The 25,554-nt window shown below is 32.2% G+C and overlaps 1 protein-coding gene across 1 annotated transcript; it reads left to right on the forward strand.

Annotated features, from left to right (window-relative positions):
* The first annotated feature begins 2,533 nt into the window (after nt 1-2,533).
* Gp93 (heat shock protein 90 Gp93) lies at nt 2,534-18,487 on the forward strand. The gene is made up of 17 exons (XM_076495287.1): nt 2,534-2,764; nt 4,995-5,103; nt 7,087-7,228; nt 7,541-7,657; nt 8,446-8,613; nt 9,022-9,294; nt 9,935-10,122; nt 10,736-10,925; nt 14,235-14,312; nt 14,700-14,860; nt 15,092-15,263; nt 15,435-15,680; nt 16,297-16,433; nt 17,051-17,129; nt 17,256-17,411; nt 17,565-17,669; nt 18,226-18,487. Exons 1-17 carry the CDS (start codon nt 2,722-2,724, stop codon nt 18,241-18,243), a joined length of 2,382 nt encoding a protein of 793 aa, XP_076351402.1. The 5' UTR covers nt 2,534-2,721; the 3' UTR covers nt 18,244-18,487.
* Nucleotides 18,488-25,554: the final 7,067 nt, after the last annotated feature.

Consider the following 25,554-nt stretch of genomic DNA (forward strand, 5'->3'; position numbering starts at 1 on the left):
TAGAGTACGTTTTTAGTATCGTACGATATTATGTCTTTTTTATATTTAACATTAACCACCAAAACATGTTGAATTAATAATAAATACTACTTTTTCACTGATTTCTAAATAAAGACATTTCTTCCTCTTGGGTTGTGGTTTGTTTATTTCGTCTAAACGCGTGTCTTTAGTCAACTTAACTTTTTTATCTTATAAAAACTATAACTGTTATATAATAATTCTAATTTCAATATTAATTAATCTGTGCATATATGCAATTGTAAAGAACCTAATTAAACTGCAATGCAAATTGTTGATGATTATAAAGTCATTCCCAGCTATAGAATTAAATAATCTATTTGATGTTGAAAATGTTATATTTTAGTATAAGTTTTGTTTACTTATTGATAGAGTTTTTAACCAAGTGTTTGTTAATATTTATTTATTTAATTTATATTTTATGATGCGGTTAACTGCAAAATCAATATTAACAAATTTTAACACAAATGTATCTCAGAACGGCTTGTGTGGGTGTTAACACTTTTCCTAATAAAGGAGAGAACAATGTTTCAACCATCTTATGTAATATTCACATTAACATAGAGAAAGTTTGCAAGTGACCATTTTGAGGCACGTGTCTTAGGGATGAACAGGTACAGGGTTGTAGGGGCCTTTGCAGTTTGATGTTAGGTTGTTGATTAGTATGGGTATAAAGGTGTTCCTTTATATAGGTTTAGTTTTGGTTTTAGTTGCTGTATAAGAAAGGCTTCTTTGATTTTGCATTTGTTTATATTTGTTTTCCTACATAGTATCTGGGTATTCTCCATGGTTATGTTGTGTTTATTTGATTTGCAGTGTTCAAAAACGTGTGAAGACGTTTTTTGTGTTCTTTGAATCTTGTTTACATTTTTCTGATTTTTTCTCCAGTATAGAAGTAGTGTCAGTTGTTGCATTGTATTTTATAAATAATGTTGGCGTTGTGTTTGTCAGTGTAGTTTTTACATAGTATGGACTTTAATTTTGCATCTGGTTTTTGAATAAATTTGGTGTTTACTGGAATGTTGTGTTTTGTTACAAGTTTTTTTCCCAATGATGGTTATTTTCTCGCTGTTGTCGGGAACGTATGGTATGCAGCAGTGTTAAGTTTTGTAGTTTGTTGTATCTTAGAATTTATTGTTCTTTGTTTGTTGTTGTTCCAGGTGTTTGCGTATAATTTTTTTCACGATTTTTTGAGGAAACTCCTACTTCGGCTAAGCTGTTCCCAGATAATTACCAGCAAATCTTTCTATACGAGAAACAGCTGATACACTGGTCTTCGAGTTACATTTGTGACTGTAAAATATGCTTTATAGTGTTTAATACACTTAGTGTCTTTGGAAATAGTAGAAAACTTTTTTGAATTTAGTTATTTAATGTCTAGAAGTTTCTTCCACAGAGACAAATGTAAGTATTCAAAACTTTGACACTCAGCTTCACGGTTTGGAACTCTTGTTACTCTCACAAGGAAAATTTGTAGGAGCGCGCATTTATTTGTCTACATTGATAAATTTGAACCTATCTAGTGTGACGTTATCTTGCTCTAAAAAAAGCCTTTGCTAAAGTAAAGTAAAGGAAAAACATTGAAAAGAGAAATATATATATCAATAACATAAATACTCGGAGGTTAATTATTATTGATGGGTAAAGTCACTCTGTTAATTTCGGTTCAAGTCAAATGAAAGGCATGGAACCTGAATTCATAATCGCACACAACACAAACTAAACTCTACACCAGGATCAGATCCTCCAACGGTAGAGCTAGTCTGCTGTAACCCTTCTTATCTTTTCTTTTACTAGGATGAGGCGGGACGCCATACGACTTCTTTTTAGGAGAGCCCAAAACTATTCCGCTAACTTGTAATAGAGTTGAAACTTCCTCGATATTTTAATAGTTACCTTCTCTCCCCCTCTTCTTTTGCACCAGTGTGGGAGGTGAGATATGACACAAAATGACAATTACACAAATTTAATTAATAAATCATATAAAAAGTTTAGAATAGCTATATCAGGCTGATACTCTATTAGTCTATTCTAAAATTATATATAAACCAATTAGGCTCTTTTTACTTTTATCTTTCAAATTCAAGAATTTTACAAAGCATCTAATCACTTTTTTCAGCTTCAAAACTTGCACCAACCATCCACTTCATTTTTTTTCCCAACCTCAAATTCTGTCTTCGACCATGGTTATGGAGGTAACAGTTTTATCTGTTGTGACAATTAAATATGTTTGGGATTCTTCATAACTAATATAGATGAAGTTATAGTGACCGTTAATTTAATGAAACGATATATTTTAAACTAATTGCCATTTGCTTCTTATTTTAATAAAACAAGTTTATGTGTTGCTTTGTACTATTCTCTCTCTCTTAAAAGAAACAAACCAATAACAGTGACATTTTTAGCGCCCTCTTTTACAAAGAGTTTTTGTATGATTTTTATTGAGTCGGCACATAGTTGTCCAATCATAGAAAGCCAGCGCAGACATGTGCATTGTTGACTTGCTAAAGTCTGGTTGGTGGAATATTCAGCGTGTGTAAACGTCATTGGTCGTTGGTGTTTTAATATAATCTTTCGTTCAGACGTTGTTTAATTCACTGATTGAGGTGGTAGTGGGTTTGTGTGATTGTTTTTGTATTAATTTTGGTCATTACAAACAAATTAATTTATACCAATTTTTAGCATTATTTAAAAAAAATAAATATGAAGTGGATCCTTTTATTTGTAGGATTACTTTTAATGTCAGGTAAGATAATATTTTTAAGTGGTATATAAAACTTTTGTAATATTATCAATAATAAAGTGTATTAAGCTAAAAGTCTTACTAAAACAAGTTATAATTGGAAGGGAGAGAAGGTAAGAAAGTATAAAATGCATACAATACTTTAAATTGAGGTATAACTTTGTAGAAGAAACAGCTTTCTTTTGATATAATTGATGTTTAAACACATCCCAAAATACTTTGTTAGTTTTTCTACTAGTACTGTCTTAATAGCCTTAAAATTAAATCTGGTGTTGTGTCATGATGTTAAGAGCTATTCATAAACATGATTAACTTCTTTCATAGGTTTATTACCTTGTTAATATAATAGTTGGAAGTTCATGAATATTTATTTAATTATCAATTGCCTAATGCCTCAATGCTTCTGGAAATAACCAAGAAAGTAATACTTTGCAACTTTTCCCTCTGAATATCATTAATAAAGCTCTCCACTTGTAATGGTTTCAGGTTAATAACTGTTGATAACCTTGTATCTTCAACTGAACTGCCTATTAACCATATAACTTGTTTTTCAATAATTTTTACTGGTAACATCCTCAGAAACATAATATTAAGGCATAATTATCTTTTGTCTCTTTGTTGTTGTTGTTGTTGTTTTTTTTTTTAATCTTCACTGAATAGGTTTGTAAATCTGTTAGACTTTCTATAATCTTTTGTGATTATAGATGTAACATTTACTCTAAAATGTTTCTCAGCTAAAGTAGAACTGTACCATTTTAATTGATTTACATGTACACAATAACTACACCACTTTTTTCACATACTAACAGATATTAATAGAAAATAATTGACTCCTATGACAAATTGGCTTAAACACTGATTACTCAGCTTTAACAATAACATTCTTGTTGGTGGTTATCGAAACAATCTACAATACTTCTACCTTAATTCTTGACTTTACCAACCATATCGATGTGTAAAATTATTCTTGTGTAGTTGGTGCATTGCAGCAGTATGTTTTTTAATAACACTGACTTCATATAATATCTTGTTGATTTTAATTTCCTTAATCAAGCAGTCTACAACAATTTTGAATTAAACTTGCATATTTTTTTTTCTCTACCCTGAATCTACTTTACCTCCTTATATCTTTAAGTTTACTAGTATTCAATAACTTATGGAATTCAAAAATGACTTCAGCATTCTCCAAATCAATGTTTCAGTATTTACTAGTACATAAGCCTTGTATTTAATTTTTGTATAGTTCCTGATTTTGAATAATAACCAGTGGTGATCTTCAATCTATAGTTTTTTTTTTATCTTTTTTAAATCTGAAAAACATGTCATAAAACTGATGTAAATGAATTATTTCAAGGCTTTTTCTCTCATCATAGTGTAAATTTGTAAGATTTTAAAATAAGAAACATCTTACTTGGGTTTTTTGTTTTTCTCTTCTAATTATTGGAGGGATGAACTTAGCATATAATCTCTGGTGAATTTGTACAGACTATGGTGTCTTCACCTTGAACAGTAGCAATAATAAATCCAAACTGTAATGTACATTTCTTACAGCTTGTGTATAAATGAACACGCATGCACAAATGCTTAAACATACATGCATATATTTGGTACTAGTTATTTTTTTAGAGGATAATGAATCCATTCTATTTTGGAAGTTGAAATGTAAAGCATTTATTGAATCACTACCTATATTTTCTTTTTATTTGGTTCCATAATTCCCAATTTATCTTTTGTGACAAACTACCTAAACATTTGTCATACTCGCACTTTTGATAACATTTCATGATCTGAGTTGGTTTTATCTTGAGATTTGTTACAATGAAATTGCTAATAAGAGCTAAGTCTTCTTATTGAGTTTAACTAATTCAAGGCTTGTAGCATTCTTAATAGAACCAGTCAGAATCTAGATTTTCATAAGAATTGATGAAAATCGTGAAGAGGACAGGAGCCTTTGAAAGTTATGTTCACGGGCTGAGTAAAAGTTTAAATGGTTTTGACTATTTGATTTTCTTAAGTTTAATGGTTCAAATAATAGCTAAACTTGTTCTGATACCACAATGCTAGCTATGTGGTTGCAACCGGGAAAGTGGCTGATATTTGCACAAATTGATTTCTGTTGTACTGTTTACTTTCTGGGAGTAAGAGTAAAATATCGCCAGCCTTGTTAATGCAAGCTGCCACTGTTCTTAAGTACTAATAGTTTAAATAAACTTAAGGTTAACTTGTTTCATAGGGCTTTGCTTGGCTGATGATGCCACAGCTGAAGAAGTGGAGATGAATGTTGACCAAGATATAGGAAGTAGTCGAGAAGGTTCAAGAACTGATGATGAAGTTGTACAAAGGTTTGCCTTTTACTGATATCATTCTTTAAATTTTGTATTGTGTGTCCTTTATATTGTCTTACTTCCAATACATTATTTTCATTTACTTAATCTGCATGTATATTCACAAAAATTAGTGTGTGTGTGGAAACCATTCAATGACTACAGATCTGTGGAGTAATTTTCAAACTTGGTGAAACCTAATTGTGCTAGTATGTGTAACTCTCGCATTAAGGCTTCTGTGTATTTCTAGCATAATTTACATCAGACTTGTATAAATTTTAGATAACTCGGAAGTGGATTAATAACAATCCTAATTCATTAAAATTCGCATCTTAAAATGTGGACTGTCAAATTTGGTGTAAATTTTGAAATTAGGATTTCTCTAGCTATTAGTTAACTTATTGTGCTCAGTGATGACCTCTGTCAGATATTCATATACACTTTACATTAAGCACAATATGATTCTCGTACGTTATTAACTTAATGTGTTGCACGTTAAAGGTCAATAATAAGGTATACTAAACCTATTGACATTTAAAAACTTGCATTTTATTTCTTGGTTGAATCTTAGTTTTATGTGAAGGAGACAAAATTGTTTTTAAACTTTTGTTGTACTTAAAACTGAGTTTAGTCATTTTAATGCAGATGTTTAAAAAATAAGATAAATAGCTGTTAAATGACTTAACATCTTAGGTGTAAAGAAAACTGATAGTGAATAAATAAATACTAAACTAAACTTTGAGCAGACTAAATACACATTCCCTTTCTAATGTTGGTTCAAAAAAATGTGGGAGCCTTTTCAGTTCAAAGTGGCTAAAAAAAAAACCTCTAGGAAGACATTCTAAGCTGTTAATTGGTTATTTACGTGTTCTATAGTGAACTAAGTGTACGACCCCATCTTCCAAAATGGGGCTACTGTGTTTTTGATTCAGTATGTAAGTTATATCTAGACAACAACAAAAAAAAAAAAAAAATGTAAGGTTTTTATATTCTAGTTTGTTTAACATTAGTAACTTGTTCTTAATTTGTACAAAACTCTAGATTTGGTATTTTACACATCAGAAACGTGCAATTGTAAACATCCAACATGGCATGCGACTCTTCAAAATCTATTTAGGTGTTCTTTTAATATTTACTTAAATGCATTAAATTATTCCCATACAATATTTTAAGGAAAGGTAAAACAAACTAGAATGAAAATAGCTGGTAAAGTAACATAACATTGACTTGTCTTATAGTGGTTTGTACACTACAAACTTCTAGACTTAATTAACTCTTAATACCTAACTACATTAGGTCAACATTATATTGCTAAGTTAATTTTTTGGTTTACTTGCTATGACTTCATCCCAAGTAGTCCCTTAGTTAACTATCCATTATTTTACAAATCTTTTGTAAATGAACTGTTTAAGTTGGAATTATAGTTGACTAGTCTTCCCTTCCCATCATAAATGCTTAGATTGAGATCTGAGTTTTCATCAAATGTGCATCTGAAATCTAAATTTGTACCAGTGCTGCTGATCTGGCATGAACAGGTGGTTAAGGCATTTGACTCATAATTGGAGGGTCATGGAGTCAAATCCCCATTGCACCAAACATGCTTGCCCTTTCAGCTATGGGGATGTTATGTGACAGTCAGTCCCACTATTCACTGCTAAAAGTAGCCCAAGAGTTGGCAATGGGTGACTAGCTGTTTTCCCTCTAGTATTATGCTGATGAATTAGATGGCTAGCAGTGATAGACCTTGTGTAGCTTTGTGCAAAACTCAAAACAAACCAGTGCTGCTCAAGCTCCCTGCAAATCTAATTTTGCACACCTTGTGTCAATTTCAGTATAATAAACTCTATATTGGAACAGAATTTATTTTAATAAATTGCAGCATATATGTTAAAACACTTCCAAAGGTAATTACTAAATTAAGAGGAACAATTTTTTTCCAGCTTTCTAATAAGTTGCAGATTGTAGTTAATAACTTGCTACTATTCTTCTTTTTTTCTCCAGGGAAGAAGAAGCAATTAAGTTAGATGGTTTAAATGTTGCTCAGATGAAAGAATTGAGAGAAAAAGCTGAAAAGTTTGCATTTCAGGCTGAAGTGAATAGAATGATGAAATTGATCATAAATTCACTATATAGGAATAAAGAGGTAAGCTTCTACTTTAACTATCTGTGGTTGAAAATTTATAGTTTGTAATTGACAAACTATAGGACAAACTGAAGGATCAAATAAAGGTGGCTTAAGTTTTAAAAATTATTTTCAAGCAAAAAAATTCTTATTTCTAGTTGTATATTGATACATATAGCCAGTCATTAAGCAGTTTAGTGCAAGAAGTACTTTCCCCACCCCACCCCTACAGAAAATACCCTAATTTTCTATTTTTAATTATAGGTTTCACTTGAGAAACCAGTAACTGAATTTAAGACTGTTTGCAATTTTTTTCTATCCTTATATTTTCAGATTTTCTTGAGGGAGCTGATTTCTAATGCTTCAGATGCTCTTGACAAAATAAGATTACTTTCTCTCACAGAAAATGAGGCATTAAGTGCAACAGAAGAACTGTCTATCAAAATAAAGGTATGTTGATGATGCTTCAGTCTAAATGTTTTTAACTTCATGAATTTTTTAATTATGCACAATAATTCTTAATGGCTCTGTGGAAAGTCTTAAGATGTAATACTTGTTTTTGATATGCACCCTATATATAGCCACGTGTATAACTTTGTACTTAACAAGAGATGGTATTTTCTATGTAGAACCATCTTTCTTTAGAATGGTGACTTATTAAAATTTCTAAATGTATCATTAATCCAAATTTTTCTACTCTTGTTTGAAGAACCAACTTTGTTTTCTTTCAAATATTTCATTGTTACTAAGATTTTTGATTTTCATAAGAACTTGATGTAGGAACTGGGACATTACTTCACCTTTTGTTTTAGTTATTTAGGTTGTCTTTGTTAAATACTTGTTTTTGTTTTAAATCTGTAGGCCAAAAATGCTCATGACAAGGTTAAATTATTAACTTTTTTTTTACTGCTGCAAAATATAAACATCAATTGTGAGTAATTGCTCATTTAATATTTGTGGTTACTTCATTAATAATTGAAATAAAATATCTAAGTAGCACTTTAACTATATTGTAATATACTAGATTTCTTACTTTTGAATTTCTATAATTCAAAAAGTAATTTGTAATAAGAAAACAATTCAATGTTGAATGGAATTTTATATTCATTTTTAGATGTAATGCTTTATCTTAAATTTTAGTTTAATTTTTGTGCAAGATTCAATTATGAATGAAGACTGGGTGTATTGAATTATTTTGTAAATTTATTTAATGTTCTTTCTCCTGCAATTTCTTTCAGAGTGATAAAGAAAACAATATCTTGCATGTGACTGATACTGGGATCGGAATGACTCATGACGACCTTGTGAATAACTTGGGAACAATTGCAAAATCTGGAACTTCTGAATTTCTTCAAAAAATTGGTGAAGCAGAGAGCACAGTAGAATTGAATGATCTAATTGGCCAGGTAAACTTCATTTGATCATACTTGCTGCAGACAGTTGAAATTTGAAATAAAAAAACCTTAAGTGAGAGGATTAGTGATTTGTAGAAATGAATACTCAAATGGAAATGTTGTATACTGTTTTAATACTTGGATAAGTGATTGCACTACTTACTGGTAAAACCCTCTACCAATTTCTTTTTAGAGGGAGTAATGTCTTGAAGTTGTACCTACCATCATTTTTTGTATGCTATAATACTCTAGAAATCAAGGGGTTTTATATTTAAATGTATACTTTATTTATTACTTCAGATGATTACTGTAGCTTCTACCTTTTAAGATTTTTACACAGGTTTTTTATTGTAACAAATACTTTTATATATAGGTGCATGTGAAGTTGTCATATACAGCAGTCTAAATTTTTCTTTTCAGTTTGGTGTTGGTTTCTATTCTACCTTCCTTGTGGCAGACAGAGTTGTAGTGACAACCAAACATAATGATGACAAACAGTACATCTGGGAATCTGATTCAGGATCATTCTCAATTGTTGAAGACCCTCGAGGAGATACCCTGAAAAGAGGCACCACTGTCAGTCTCCACCTAAAGGAAGAAGCTAGAGATTTCCTGGAAGAAGACACTTTAAAAGAACTTATTAAGAAATATAGTCAATTCATAAACTTCAACATATATTTATGGACTAGTAAGGTAAATCTGATTTCAGATTCGTTGCACATTATGTATCGCCTTTTTTTAGATGTTAATTCTGTTTATACCATTACATGAAATAGTTTATCATTTGCTACTATACAATATTTAAAAACTCTTGCAAATTTTCCCACTTCCATAGGATAATATTAAATTCAGTTAATATTCTAATGTTTTAAACTTTTGTTACCAAATCTAATGAGGAAGTGTACACTTTTTATATTACAAATAAGTACTAGTCTTTTAGACTGAAAATATTTAGAAATAACTTGAATCAGTCTGAAATACAAGATGAATGTTGCATTTTGTATACATCAAATTACATGGAACATTAAATTGTACATCAATGCCTTCCCATTTTGACTTTTTTACTAAAACCTATTTCTTTCAATGTTTTTTGAAATTCCCTACATTTAACAATGAACTGTTTAATAGTATATTTGGCATGTGGCAGTAATATTTTCAAATCTGTATTTTCCATCAGTTTAACAACGAATGGATAATTACAATTCATGTTCATAGTTACAAATCTTTCATTTGTTATATAAACAATTTCATTACTTTAAGTTTTTGGTAATTGTTTTCTTAATGTATTCATATGCATCATTTCTAATATTTTGAATTCCTCCTCATACCTTAGACTGAAACAGTTGAAGAACCTGTGGAAGAGGATGAGGAGGAAGTTATAAAAGAAAAGCCTGATGAAGAAATTGAGGAGGATGGTAAAGTGGAAGAAGAGAAGGAAGACAAACCCAAGACTAAAAAAGTTGAGAAAACCACATGGGACTGGGAGCTTATGAACTCTGCTAAACCTATCTGGCAGAGAAAGTAAGTTTTTTTTGTTTTTTTTATTTATTTATTTATTTACTGTCGTTAATTATCATTAAGAAATTTAAGTATAAATGTCATTTTAAATAACAATTATCATTGTTCGTGTAACTTTAAATTCTCTCTCCTGAAATTGTTTAATTTAAGGTCATAATGCAAATTTTATGTATCTAATTAATAGTGTAGCATTAAGTAAAATGTAAACTGTTAATCTTTTAGTTTGTTAAATTTTGATCCTCAATAACAAGTTTAGTACCCACTTTAAACTTGTTCAGGCAGCTAATTTATTCTGTGTGTCATAGTAATTTAAGTACTAATTAGTAGGTCATATTACTTGACCTTTCATATTTTTCTTAGATTGTCTCAAATTTGTTTTTATATAACCAAGCATTTACACTATCTTCATTCAGAAATTTAGACATTTACTACAATAAACTAGTTTTCTTTGTTTTTAAATTTTTGTTCTTTATCACTAAATTCTTGTGTATTGGAGTGAGGAAAATAATTGCAAAAATTGGGCATGTTGGAAGTCTTAATCTATAGTAAGTTAAATAATGCCTAGCTGATGTTAAAATATTGTTTATTAATTATATTAAGTTTTCTTATTTAATAGACCAGCAGACATAACTGAAGATGAATACAAAGAATTCTACAAATCAATTACTAAAGACACATCGGAGCCTTTAGCAAAAACTCACTTTATTGCTGAGGGAGAAGTCACCTTTAAGTCTGTACTATATATCCCTAGTTCACAGCCAACAGAAACTTTCAACAGATATGGAACTAAGGTTGATCACATTAAGGTGAGCATTAAAAATGAAGCTTAAATATTTTTATAGCAGCTAACAAGAGTACCAGTACTAAATTGTGATAGATAATGCTATCTTAAGATCTGCATTGCCCCTTGAGGTGAATTCCTGTATGTGGTAAGGGAAACCTCCCAGAGAAAGTTCTAAGCTTTCAGTATCTCTGACAACTAAACATCTACCCATGTCTGCATTTGTTTGTCCACTCATGAAGTGGATGAGAGGATCCTGGTGGTATGAAGGGTCCACCCTAACATACCACTTTGGTCTCTGATTCCTGTAGAGGGTTAGTCTTGGGTAACCCCAAGGGTCAATTAGTTGGTCCACTTGGAATGTGCTCAATGGAGTATCAGTGTTGGATGTTCTGTGTTTGTAGACATTGTCTAATGCCAGTATTTGGATATAGTGCTCTCGAAACCCTGGAATTGCTGCAGTGTCCTTGTTTAGCAGTTTAGTACATCCCCTCATAGGGTTCCATGGTGGGTAGGGTCAGTAGACCCCCAAAATATAATGCTTTTATTGTGGATAGCCCCATTTAATAAAATAAATAAATAAATTATCAAACAAGCATGCATGGACAACACTTGACAGTAACCATCACAATCATATTCCATACCCCAATTTATAATTATACATTCCATTATCCAAAAAATCCTCAGACTGGATGTCTTCCTTTCCTTATTTGAAAGGAATTAGAGGAGGTTGCTGGCTCGAAAACCAACTCTTGAAATTGAAGGCCATTGGTGATGTACCCATCAAAGTTACTCCCTATACAACTAACATCTTCAGGAAAAATTATAGTTGAGAGAGATTTAAAGAACACGTAAGTCCGAGACCCTTGCTGGTTTATCTAGCCAAGGTATTTCTTCACTGTGCCAAATATCTACTTGTAAATATGAAATTATGATGGCTATTAATGTTCTGATATTCACATTTACCTAACCTGCTTTGACTGTGCTAGAAGAATGTGCTGATCTGAATTGTAAGGTATTGCCATATACTCCTAACTCTCGATGCTTCCAGTACCAGTAGTTCAGTCACTTTGCACCATGTTGTGGTTCTTTTAATGTGTATGTTGTAGCAAAGACCACAATGCTTCCTAGTGCAAACCAGGACCACAGTTTTAAATGTAGTGCTTCACCAACCCTATTACTCTTTCTTGCTCTAAGCAGGTGGAGGAGAAAGGCATACAAGTTCTCCTTCAAGAACATATGCTCCTGCACTCAATTCCTGTGCTACTGTGGGAGTGCAGGTAAATCTGTGTCTCCAGCACTTGCTTGTAAAACATCATGTTTTTGCCCTCCATAGTTAAATGTTAACAAATCTTTCATCTCTGTTCCTACTAATTTTAATATATAGATGACATTAAGAATTTGATTCTTATCCTGTCTCCTTACAGGGAACATTTTTAAAACCTATCAATACTGTCACCCTTTGGCAGTTTTCTTTGTACAGAAATAACAGGTTGTGTGATTGAATGTATGGATTGTAAGCATTAGTGATCAATAAGCATATGCCCACTGTTTTTTCCACTTAATACATCCTTGTAAGCTGCAGCCATCTGTTTCCTTGGATTCTGCTATCACTGTTTGTTCTCTACTTGGCTCTTGAAGAGACTTGCATTCAGTCAGATCTTTTATTACACAACTCTCTTTATGAATCTTAAAACAGCCACCCTTCTTGGTTTATGCAGATATTGATGCTCTTGGATCTCAACCTTTCTCTTTTCAATACTGGTTCTTGTGCTTACTTTCATGTGCCTAGTTAGTCTTTTAGAGATTAATAGCAGTATCTGCTCCCCTTCACTTTCCTTTATTGGAGGGTTGGCAGTAACCCATAGGAGAAAGATCACTGCCCTATAACTTTAAGAAAGACTGGCTGTCATTAGTGCCACCTCACCTGCATACCTTGATGCTAGTTGGACCAGCCCAACTAGCCCTTTTTCACTGTGCTCTCAGAACTTGATCCTGCTGTCATCTGTAAGCCATCAATAGATGATTGCATGGCAGCAGTTACTGGTAGTTTATTCCTAAAACCTCAACACTTTTCCCACAGTATCCTTATCCATGGTGGAATCCTGTCTGCCATGTAGCACACAAGGCTCAAGAACAGGCTGGAGATCTTTTGGAAGGTATCCCACACTTTTTAACTACATTGCTTTTCAGCAGGCCCATACATCTTTGGTAGATAAGACATCAAAGCCAGAAGGAATCTTTGAATATACATCTACGATCTCTTCTACCACTAGTTCCAAAATTACATAGGACAAGATTCAAAGTCAGCAGACAACGTACTTCTGCCTCCTTTCAATCTTGCTCCCTAATGGCCAGGAAGTTGCTTATGCTCTTGGCAAAAGCTTTTCTTTTATCTTGTATTTTCCAAATCTTTTGAACCATCCTTCCATTCACATTTATACTGACTGTTTGGAATTAGGTGACTCTGCAGGTTCTGTTATAGTATATTGTGGTTTGGTGGTTGCACATGAAATCTCCTTCAGTTTGTTCCCTACAAAATTGTATGCAATTTCTCTTCTCTTGCCCTGGATCACAAAGCTATGCAGCACATAAATTGTACTACTTAGCAGGGCTTGCTTAGCTCTACTGGCCCTGGAATTGCTTCACGTTAAATCTAACCCTGTTCTCATCAGTATTCAAAACCAACTAGCCCATCTTTCTCTCTTGTCTACTTCTGTCCAATTTTTCTGGATACCAAAGTTGGTATTCATGGAATACTCATTACATCTGCTTATTTCATACATGGACTACAGTCCTATATTCAACGCTCAGCTCTGTGCCAGGTAGCAGTTAACTTGGAGTGAGTAATGTGAAGCTTTTCCAGATTAAACCTTTTATTTCTCCTCGGCCATTTTACTTCCATAAGGAATGGAAAAAGGTTAGTCTGGCTAGGCTATTCATTGGTCAGTTCTTAATTTTTCTTTTATCTGGGATTGATGTTACATTGTGTGGTCTGTGTGACACTTGCATCACAATAGCCTACATTTTACTTTCATGCCATCATCATGACCATGAGTAACAGCACCAATTTATCCATATTTTCACCATGGGGACACTGCCCACCTCAGTTGTCTTCAAATTTTAAGGGCTATTGGCCTTTTTAACTCTAAGACTTTAATTCAGAAATTGACTTTTTGTTATCTAAACCTTTGGCTTTTCTTTCTAAGACTTTAAAATATGACTTTCAACAGAGGGTCAGTTTTACTGTTAAATAACTAAATTTACATTTGGAAGGGTACTTGTGCATAATAGTTTAACTTTATTCTAAATTGAATATTTTTATTTTTTCTAGCTGTATGTCAGGAGAGTCTTTATTACAGACGACTTCCAAGATATGATGCCAAATTACTTGAACTTTATCAGGGGTGTGGTGAGTAACTGTCTTTAACTTGAATAGGTTCTTGCAAACAGAATATACTACAATATCTACTATAAAACAAATCAAAGTGCTGTATGTATTTATCTATAAAGTGCACTTCATTTGTTATGTATCTTTCCTAATATTTTAGTAAATATCAAGTAAGTTACCAAGTCTGATATAGCTGTTCAATACTTTTAATATGTTGAATCACTAATTTAGTAACAAATACAGCTGTTAACACCAGTCTAAGTTAGGGTAGTATTTATTTTGCTTATTTTTGTTTTTTAATTAACAAAGTAGGACAGCCTATTGAATTAAAACATGATATAAAAGATTCAGTTAAATTACTGATCTTTTGATACAAAATATGGCTATAATAATTATTGATGTATATAGGTGGATTCTGATGACTTGCCTCTAAATGTTTCTCGAGAAACTCTCCAACAGCATAAGTTATTGAAAGTTATTAAGAAAAAATTAGTCAGAAAAACATTAGACATGATTAAAAAGATTCCAAAAGAAGAATATGAAAAATTCTGGAAAGAATACAGCACAAAGTAAGTATTATATCTTCATTAATAATCTTGCATACTACAAGTTTTTGGATGTTAAGTGCAAGTTTTATCTAATTCATCAACATTATGAAAATTGAGATTTATATACAAACTTGTTATTAAACTAAAATTTTAAATTTCTTTGTAGTTGGGAAGATATGTGACTTAACATTTTAACTTGTGTGATATCTAAACGTTATCAGTTTATAACAGTTGATTGGGTTACCTTTATAGTATCAAGCTTGGAATTATTGAGGACCCTACAAACAGGACCCGACTGGCAAAATTGTTAAGGTTTCTCTCTTCCAATGACACAGAAAACTACACATCATTAGCTGAATATGTTGAGAGAATGAAAGAAAAACAGGAGCATATATATTACATAGCTGGTTCTAGTCTGGATGAGGTTTGTAAATTATCAGGAAATTTATTTTTTGTTATTACTACTAAAACCTTATCAAACCTTTTATACAAACTTGTTTAAAGTAATTTCTGTCTTTTTAATACTACGAGCTTTTAATGCTTGCTACAAATAGCACATGTATCAGCTGGAGCTCATATTTAAGTGTTTCTTCAGGTAAAAAAATCTCCATTTGTGGAGCGTCTTTTAAAGAAAGGTTATGAAGTTTTATACCTTACTGAACCAGTTGATGAATACTCTGTATCTGCTCTTCCTGAGTTTGAAGGCAAAAAATTCCAGAATGCTGCTAAAGATGGATTGAAATTGGATGAAAGTGGGAAAGCTAAAGAAAGGCTTGAAGATCTTGAAAAGGAGTATGAGCCACTAACTAAATGGTTACAAGATGAAGTGCTTAAAGATAAGGTTTGTACATTTTAATGTTCAGATTCAAAAAGTAAAACTGGGTTTGACATTCATTAAAACTACTGACCTATACTAATTAAATTTGAAAGGTGAATATTAAAATGGCCCACACTTAACAATATGCAGTCTTATTGTACACTCACTGAATTGATAAAATCTAGGGTTGCATATTATTGTTGCAGTTAGCTAAATTTAAAATATAGCTGGCTATAACCAAATTATGTCAATAAACATTGAAATAGATAAATTTGCCTTTTTATTTTTAAATAGATTGTTCTAAATTCCACTAACTCTTCTTGGAGTTTTTGTTTTTAACTCTTGTATAATCTAATCTAATTCACATAAATTATTAGTAATAAATATGTAAGTTTTAACTCACTTTCTTGTACACCAATTTTCAATTGTAATTTATTTACAGTTGTAACTTCAGGAAAAGTTTGTCAAGAGCTGCTTGTGAGTCTCGCAACAAATATTGAAACAAATGCTACTTAAACTAATACTGAGTAAACAAATTGAATTTTATTCAGTTTCTTACAATGTTATAGGAGTTTTATATATATATGAAAACTTTCCTAATAAATTAATCTAAGATTCCCCAAATTTCTTGCTAATGCAGGTTTTGAAAGCTAAAGTTTCTCAGCGACTTCACAACTCACCTTGTGCTCTGGTAGCCAGCCAGTTTGGCTGGACAGGAAACATGGAAAGGTTAGCTCGAAGTAATGCACACAGCAAGACATACGACTCAACTCGGGAGTAAGTAATACTTTATATGAAAGTTTTATGTGAACTGTTTATTACAATGAATGATTTTATTGAAACTTCAAACAAATTAAATATTAATGTAAGAATATTAATGTCAAAATACATGACTGATCAACTTGCTCAATGGTTACATTGGGGGGAGAGGTTTTATATAGTGTGGTGGAACTATTAACTTCATGAGTGCATATTTTTCAGATTCTGTGTGAAATTGTGCAACTTTAACATAATACTAAATTACTCTTAAAATGCCCTACCCCTAAAGTAAATTTAATATTTTGAGAAAGTAGTTACACAGGTCAGAAGATAATTTTAATTTCACCACTAAGGTTGTTCCACAGCCCCAGTAGTTGTAAACAGTGCTCTAAAATTAAAATTGTTACTGTTTCTGAGGTTCAGTTTAGTTTAACCTCGGGAATACAAACTACAGCTCATGAGCAAATGTCTAACTTAGTACTTTGACAATATTAGAAACCTTATATTTTTGGTATTATAATTTGGGTATTGAATTAATAGTATTCATACAACAAAGCAAACACAAGAATGCAGTCCTTTTTGAAGTTAAATATCAAGATGTTAAAATTGGGAATATTACTGAATTTTTTTTCTAGCTACTATCTCAGTCAGAAGAAAACCTTAGAAATAAATCCAAGGCATCCACTGATTAAAGAGCTCAAGACAAGAATTGAGGTTAGTTTTAATGAGAAGCTTCACTGTTTTCTTAGTTCTGTTTAAACTAATTTCCATAGGACTGAATTTTATTGTTACTGTTAAGTCAATTTTTATCAGTAATAAACTATTATTGTCTAAATAAAGGATGACAAAGAGGATCCCATAGCTAAGAACATGGCCAACATCATGTTTGAGACTGCCACTTTGAGGTCAGGTTATATGTTGGATGATACCTTTTCCTTTGCTGAGAGAGTGGAGAGTTTACTAAGAAAGACTCTAGGTGTTCCAGAAGATGCCCAGGTGGGTAAAAACTTTTCTAATAAATGAAACTGAATTTCAGAACTAGTAATAGTTAATTTTTAGGGCACCTGATTAAATGGACATCTAAGCAAAATTAGAAAGATGCTGGTAAAAAAACAAATTATAATTAAGGTCACTTGATTTTGCTTAAAGGTTGAAGATGAACCAGAACTGCCAGAAGAAGAAGAGGAGGAGGAGCCTGAAAAGGAGGAGGAAGTTGATGCAGATGAGGAAGGTGAATCTGAAGATAAGCCAGAGGTAGGTTTAAACAGTGGTGTATAGCCATAAGCTAATACTGGTTTCGAAAGAGTACAGGTGTTTATTTTCTACCATAATTTAACTTTTGTTAACTTGTTTAAAAAAAAAAAAATTATTGTGGTCTGTCTTATGTAAAATGTATCTAGTTATTACTTGTACCTTTCAAGTAACATTAGACTTAAATCTTTATATTGAGAATTTATATAATCATAAATAACTTTGTCAAAGATGTTTAAATTAAGTATTCAAAAGTTTACCACCAGCCAACCCCTGTTGTGTATGTAAATACCTTTTCTGCTAAGCCTAAAATTTATTCCATATAATGAACATTATGGTCATTGGTTATAATTGTAATCTTTACTTATTTTTATCAGTTAGTAATGCAACACTTGGTTGTAGTTTCTTTTGTTTGGTCTTTCATAATACCATATTTCAGTATTTAAGAATTTTTAACTGTCAGTACTAAATGTATTCCGACTTTCATAAATGTTTAAATTTATTGGTTAATATTAAGATTTGATAACTTGTAAAATGTATAATCTTGCATATTTTTCAGGATCATGATGAACTATGATCATTTACCTGTCCCATCAATACTCATCATTTCACTAATGCACCTGTTCATGGTTCTTTAAAAGCTAAAGAAACGGAAGATTCCAATTTGTAGTGACACCACTTACTACTTTAAATCCCATAGTCATTTACGTTGTATGAATTGTAGCTCTTTCTCTTGGTTAGAGCAAACTGTGTGAATGAATATTAAACTAAACCACATTCAGTGTATTCATCTTGTAAAAATAAATAACTCCTCAGTAAAATGAGTGTAACTACATATCTAAATTTTCATAGTAATTAAAATTACTGTTAGAAGACTTCAGATGCATACTTTCTTCAACTGTAAGTTGCTTAACAGGGAACAACTACTGCAAAAAATGGTGAAATTAAATTTCATTATTCCATTTTTGAACTTTCTTATAACTGAAAACATTCCCTTCTTAGTGTATCTTGCCTGGTTGGTAATATGCTCATTTTTAACAAAGTTGTACCTGAAAGATTTACACAAGGGGAATTGTTATATTTGGCTTTACTTAAATACATTCAATGGATTACATCATGAAATGTTTTCGTATAATCATTTCTCAATAAAATCTAAGTCAAATATCCTTTCTTTGTTTTGCAAATATTGGTACTGAAATTACATGATTTCATTCTGCAGTTTTAGTTTTACTTCTATGGAAATAAAATCATAATTAGGACGCTGAAAATATTACATGAATTGAGGATAGAAGTAATGATTAATCTTTCATTAATATTACAAAACTAATCCAAGAAAAGTTTTTACTCTGGAAATAATAACATTACCTCAATCTGGCTTTTTTTTTTTTTTTTAACTACACAAGTTTTTGGAGCACAATGTATGAATAAAAGTTTCAACTTATTACTTACAAATTTGTAAGTATAAAGTTATTTTTTCTTTATTTAATGTGTCACTTTCATTTAAAGCTGGTCTCCTGTTTGTAAATTAAACCACTCCACTGTAGGGTAGTAATCTGTGTACAGAATGTCATTCAATTTCTTGGGATAATTGAAAAGTTACTTGGCTGTCCCTAATTTTAAAACAATTGGAGGTGATACAAGTTGGTACTACGAACCTTTACCTCCTGTGATAGAATTGTGGGATAGACAATCATGCTGCAAACTTCCCACCTCCTCACTTCTGTGAATAGGGGTACAATCCCTAAAGAAAGATGATCTTCAGTAATATAATTCAAACCCACTGGAATTAAGAACACTTAATCATCAGGGACTAAATACATTAAAATTATTTCTTAGATTTGTTAAACTTCAACTCCTAAAACCTACCTTTATACACGTGTTTGTTGTTGTTTTGTTTTTTTTAAATGCAATGCTAAAGCAAATTTGGTTTATAAATGGTATTTTGAATGAGTTTGTATAAACCTTGCAGTGAATTTAAATAAACTAAACTAACTCACCCTGACTGATAAGTAAGCTTTTGTTTTCACTTCCTCAAAGTAATGTAAAATTTAATATCTTGTCTTTAGTTACAGACTAGTTCCCCAACTAGTGATACTCTTCAGACTAACACAAAACACCTGGCAAACATTGCATGCAAAGAAGGAAACTTAAATTTAACCTAATTAGTAAAAGTTGCTGTTTGATTTTTTCTACATTTTACTTTTACTCTTAAAAGCTTCTGTACATACAAAACTGGAAAGTACAAGTTCTTTCTTCCATTTTTTTTTCATAGTGCAGATACTTGTATAATATTTCTGAAAGAAAACGTTAACTTTCAATGAAAGTTAATATAAACCCACACCCTGATGCAACGTGGAAGCATTTTAACTGAAATCAAACTTCAACAAAGCAGTAGAGAAGTTACTCCTTGCTATATAAATTTCATTTGCAGAAAAATTCTAGAATATAAATTTTAATGGAAGCATCAGCAGTCAATCTAAAAATCATTCATAAAATACAATGTTTTGTAAAAGTGGAGAGCAGTAAAATGTGTCAAAATAAACTTTTATAAAACGCCAGTGTTTTCAAAACTATTAACGGTTCTAAAATGGAATTAACTCGTAAAGAAGGAATATCTAAACATACTGCTTCTAAATATTAATCTACGTAATATTAACATTTCTTAACACTTAAAATTTTATTTACAATTATAAAATTTTAAGTAACTTTAATAACAAACTTGTTTAAATTTTTAACCATCTTCAGGTAGAAAATTTTAAACTAAAATCGGAGTTGCTGTTACTAATGAACATTGCTTGCACTTCTGAGTATATTACGTATAACCACACTAAATGTGGTACGCTTTTAGTAAAATGTAAGTCTAGACACAAAAATCGTATTGCAAAAGTACGTATGTGAATTGACAACGTCAGACTGGTAAGCGTTTGCATAATACATTTGATTAACCTTCAGAACATCTAAATTTTGTCTGTTAATAAATATACAAGTGTACAGTGACTATCCAAACACCCTGTATTTTTAAGCATGTATTGTATTTAATTGCTCCTGCCATGAACTGTTGGTAAAGCACTAATGTAGGGTAAAATGAAGCGTTCGTTACTCTTACCATCAGATGCATAAATGCTGCGTTAAATAGAACTCGAAAATCCTGCGAAGCACTCTTTAGCCCCTACCCAGCGACTCGGCATGGCCAGGTGTGTTTAGGCACTCGATTCGTAATTCGAGGGTTGTGGGTTCGAATCACTATGGCACCAAACATGCTCGCTCTTTCAGCCGTGGGGGCATTATAATCTTACGACCAATTCCACTATTCGTTAGTGAAAGAGAAGCCCAGGAGTTGGCGGTGGGTGGTGATGACTAGCTGCCTTCTCTCTAGTCTTACGCTGCTAAGTTAGGGACGACTCGCGCATATAGCCCTCGACTAGCTTTGCGCGAAATTAAAAACCTACCGGAAAAGATATGGTTAACAAAAAATGTTTTTGTAGCCAAGCCTCTTTAATCGGTAATAAATGTAAAATAACTTTTTATTATGTTGAATGTATTGAAAACAAGTTTCTGTAACACGTAGTATATATGATATTGTTATCAGTGTGTGTAGTTTAGTTTCACTAAAACTAAACTTTCAAGTTTCTTGAAGACGAGAAACCCACTTAAAATAAAAATGTATCCAAGAACGGCTGGTATGGGTATTAACACTTTTATTGATAAGAGAAGAACAACGTTTTGACCTTCCTAGGTCAACTTCAGGTTGAGAAAGGCTTTAAGCTGAAGATGACCTAGGAAGGTCGAAATGTTCTTTTCTTATGAGTAAAAGTGTTGATGCTCATGCCAGCCATTCTGAGATACTTTTTTACCTTCCGAAAACACACTGCTTTAAAGTTGGACTCAATTGAAGATGTAGTCTTAAATCTGGCTCTGCAATTAAGATGTTTTCTTTCGTAAATTAAAATGGTAATAACTGTAAAGCCAGAAAAGTGAAATGGGTATTATCACTTTCATCGATAAGTAGAGAACGTTTCCACCTTCCCAGGTCATCTTCAGGTTAACAAAGAAAGAGTTTGCAACTCGCCGTTGCCGGGCATATGTCTTAGGGACGAGAGTGTAAACGGGTACGGGATTGTAGGGGACGTTACAGCTGGATGTCAGCTTGGTTTGTTTTCTTTTGAATTTCGCTCAAAGCAACACTAGGGCTATCTGCTCTAGCCGTCCTTAAATTAGCAGTGTAAGACTAGAGAGAGGGCATTATTCTTTGGTAAAAGAGTAGCCCAAGAGATGGTGGTGGGATTGACCGTCACTTTACAATGCCTCCACGGCTGAAAGAGTGAGCACGTTTGTTAATTCAGGAATTCGAACCCGCGACCCTCAGATTACGAGTCGAGTGCCTTACCACGCTGCCATCCCGGGCCCAGATGTTAGCTTATCAAGTAGTATAGATAAAAAGGTGTTCCTTTTATATTGGTTTACTTTTGGTTTTAGTCGATGTATAAGAAGCGCTTCTTTGATTTTACGTTTGTTTATGACTTATTTGATTAAGAATTGATTTAAAATTAAAAGAATCTTTGAAAAAGGAGCTAACTGACGTTGCATATTCAGAAAATGCCCACGTTATGTATTTACCTAGGTTGTAGTTAGATTTAATGTAATATTCCTTTTCGCAGAAGTTCCAACCACAGAAGCCTGAATGATAGCTTTAGAACTTTACATACAATATTCCAATTCATTGATATACATCCCCAGCAACCAATTAACAACCCTCATAGAAACCATTGCAAACAAAACTAACTTCGCGTTCAATGACAAAAACTACCTACAAATAAATGGCCTAAGTATGGGGAATCCCGTGTAACCAGTTCTAGCCAACATTTTTATGGCACAAACTGAATTTAAAGCGATCGATTCAGCCTTACATCAACCACTGTACTGGTACAGATATGTTGACAATACAATTGCTGGATTCACATCTGTAGAACACACTGCGTTTTTCCAACCACGTTATCTCTATATACCCAACATTAAGTTTACCTGTGAACAAAAACAGAAATTAACCAAATATCATTTCTCAACATCGATATCACAAGAAACGACACGCAATTTAAAGAAATGCACAGAAAAATCACCCACTCTGGACTACACATTCTCTGGAACTCGGGACATGAAACAAAAAAAAAAAAAACATATTAAGAAACCAAATAAACACAGCTACAAAACTGTTCACCTGACAGCTACAAAACTGTTCACCTGATAAAACTAAAGATGAAATCAACAGAATAAAACACTTCATCAACACAAACGAATTTCCTCTAAAAACCGTTGAAAGAATTATACGCACACACCTAGATCAACCGCCCGGCATGGCTAAGCGTGTTAAGGCGTGCGACTCGTAATCTGAGGGTCGCGGGTTCGCATCCCCGTTGCGCCAAACATACTCGCCCTTTCAACCGTGGGGGCGTTATAATGTTACGGTCAATCCCACTATTCGTTGGTAAAAGAGTTGGCGGTGGGTGGTGATGACTAGCTGCCTTCCATCTAGTCTTACACTGCTAAAATAGGAACGGCTAGCACAGATAGCCCTCGAGTGGCTTTGTGCGAAATTCTAAAAAAAAACAAGCAAACCCAGATTAACAACAAATGAACAATAATAAATCCCAACAAACTACAAAACCTTACACTGCATCCCATCCCGACAACAGCGAAAAAATAACCAACATTCCAGCAAAAACCAAATTTATTCAAAAACCAGATGTAAAACTAAAGTCCGTACTCTGTAAAAACTACACTGACAAACACAACACCAACATTATTTATAAAATGCAATGCAACAACTGCCACGATTTCTATTTTGGAGAAATAAGCAGAAAAATGTAAACTACATTCAAAGAACACAAAAAACACTTTCACGTTTTGGAACATTGCAAATCAAATAAACACGAGATAACCATAGAAAACACTCAGATATTAAGTAGGAAAACAAATATAAACAAACGCAAAATCAAAGAAGCCTTACTTTTACAGCAACTAAAACCAAAACTAAACCTATATAAAGGAACACCTTTATACCTATACCAATCAATAACCTAACATCAACTGTAACGCCCCCTACAATCGCTAAGACATGGTGAGTTGCAAACTCTATCTTTGTTAACCTGCAGATGACCAAAGAAGGTCGAAACGTTGTTATCTGCTTTATTTTGATAAAAATGGTAATATCGCTACCAGCCAACTTGATATACATAAATGTGGTTGCAGAATTTCAGATTTCTAGGTTTTTAACTTTTGGTGCTTTGGCGGTCACATGTTCTTTTATATGTGGTTTTCGCTGCTTACTTCACGAAAAGATGCACACGTATATGGATATGTATTTATAGCTAGATACACATTTTCGATGCCCAGTTTGTATGTGTGCATAATTTCAGGTTTGTAGGTTATTTCTTCATGAAATTAAGGCAGTAACGCACACACAGAAACATGCTCTTGTATCATTGTAGATAACTGATTGAAATAGGGAGAAAAACAAAATTATCTAAAACTATTTTCATTAGGTTAAAATAACTTGCTTCATGTTAAATTTTGTTTATTGTATGTAGTAAAATAAAAATAAGCTCCAAAAGTTATGTAACGTAAGTGCGCTAGAACTGTATTTAATGGACGATTCTTCTGAAAAAGTCTTAACAAAAATCAGTTTCGAAATCGTCTTCGGTGTTTGTTGAAGTTTATTCATAGGACATGCGCAGTAAAGTGTAACAGGAACAAGAGAGAGACAATTGCAGAATGCGTTCTTCTACAAAATATTAGAAATGTGTTATTTTTATTATTTTATTCAGTCATATTATAGAACATATGGCTGCAGAAAACAGTTTTCTTGGGGAGGGGGAACAATTTTCCTACGCGGGAAACTGTTTTACAACCAATTTTAAAAACCTTCCACACTTTATAAAATAATTTACAAAACTATTTATAGGAATACACAATATTTAAGAATGAATGTGAATTTACGTTAGATTTCGTAAAATTAGTCATTAATATGCGAACCAATATTTTAAAATAATAGTAAAAATGAGAGTGTCACAAAAAATCTTTTTATTAACAAAATTAAGGCAACGTTTAATAATACTTAGAATATTGAGAAATGCTAAAAAATCACCAATTTTTAATAAGGGAAATTATTTGTAGCTTAGAATTAGTTTGCACAGTTTAAATTTTATTATATATGCTGTTCAAGTTTGACTTTGAAGAACCGATAAGGAACAGAAATTACCCTAATATATTTCTAAATAACACTAACTATAATGACAAAGTTTGCAAGAAGCATCAATCCGTAAATTTCATAATAAAGGTCTCTGACAGAAAACACTAAAGCAAAACCTTGTAAGTAATGTACAAACGTGAATGAACAACTAATTTCCTGTTTTAATTTTTCTCCAGTATTAAGGTATTTATTTTACTAACTTACTCTCACCAGGAATGTCAGCTCTTAATAAAGCAATCAGTTTAATGCTTTTGTGGATGCATAGTTCTAAGTTTAACAATTACAAAATTTAAGTTAATAAACAAACAAAAAGAAGCTTTTTAGCCCATTAAAGATGCCCTTACTTCTCCAAACTCTATTAACTTTTGAATTAAGTTAGATTTTATACCTTCATCACCTTTGAAAGCAGCTCATTCCACAAACCAACCATCCTGTTTGGAAAGTGGTTATGTCTAAACTGCAGAAGACTCCTATGCTGCCAAAAGATGAATTTATGATTCCTTATCGTGTTTTTACTGCTGAACACAATCTTAAACACCTCAATCAAATCCTCACTGACCCTCTTATTCAGAAAAAACAAATTTATAAATTTTAATATCCCTTCATAAGACAATTCCATCATCCTAGTGGCTCTTCTGTGAA

Source organism: Tachypleus tridentatus, chromosome 3 (genome assembly GCF_004210375.1).
Source record: "Tachypleus tridentatus isolate NWPU-2018 chromosome 3, ASM421037v1, whole genome shotgun sequence".
Classification (NCBI taxonomy): Eukaryota; Metazoa; Arthropoda; class Merostomata; order Xiphosura; family Limulidae; genus Tachypleus; species Tachypleus tridentatus.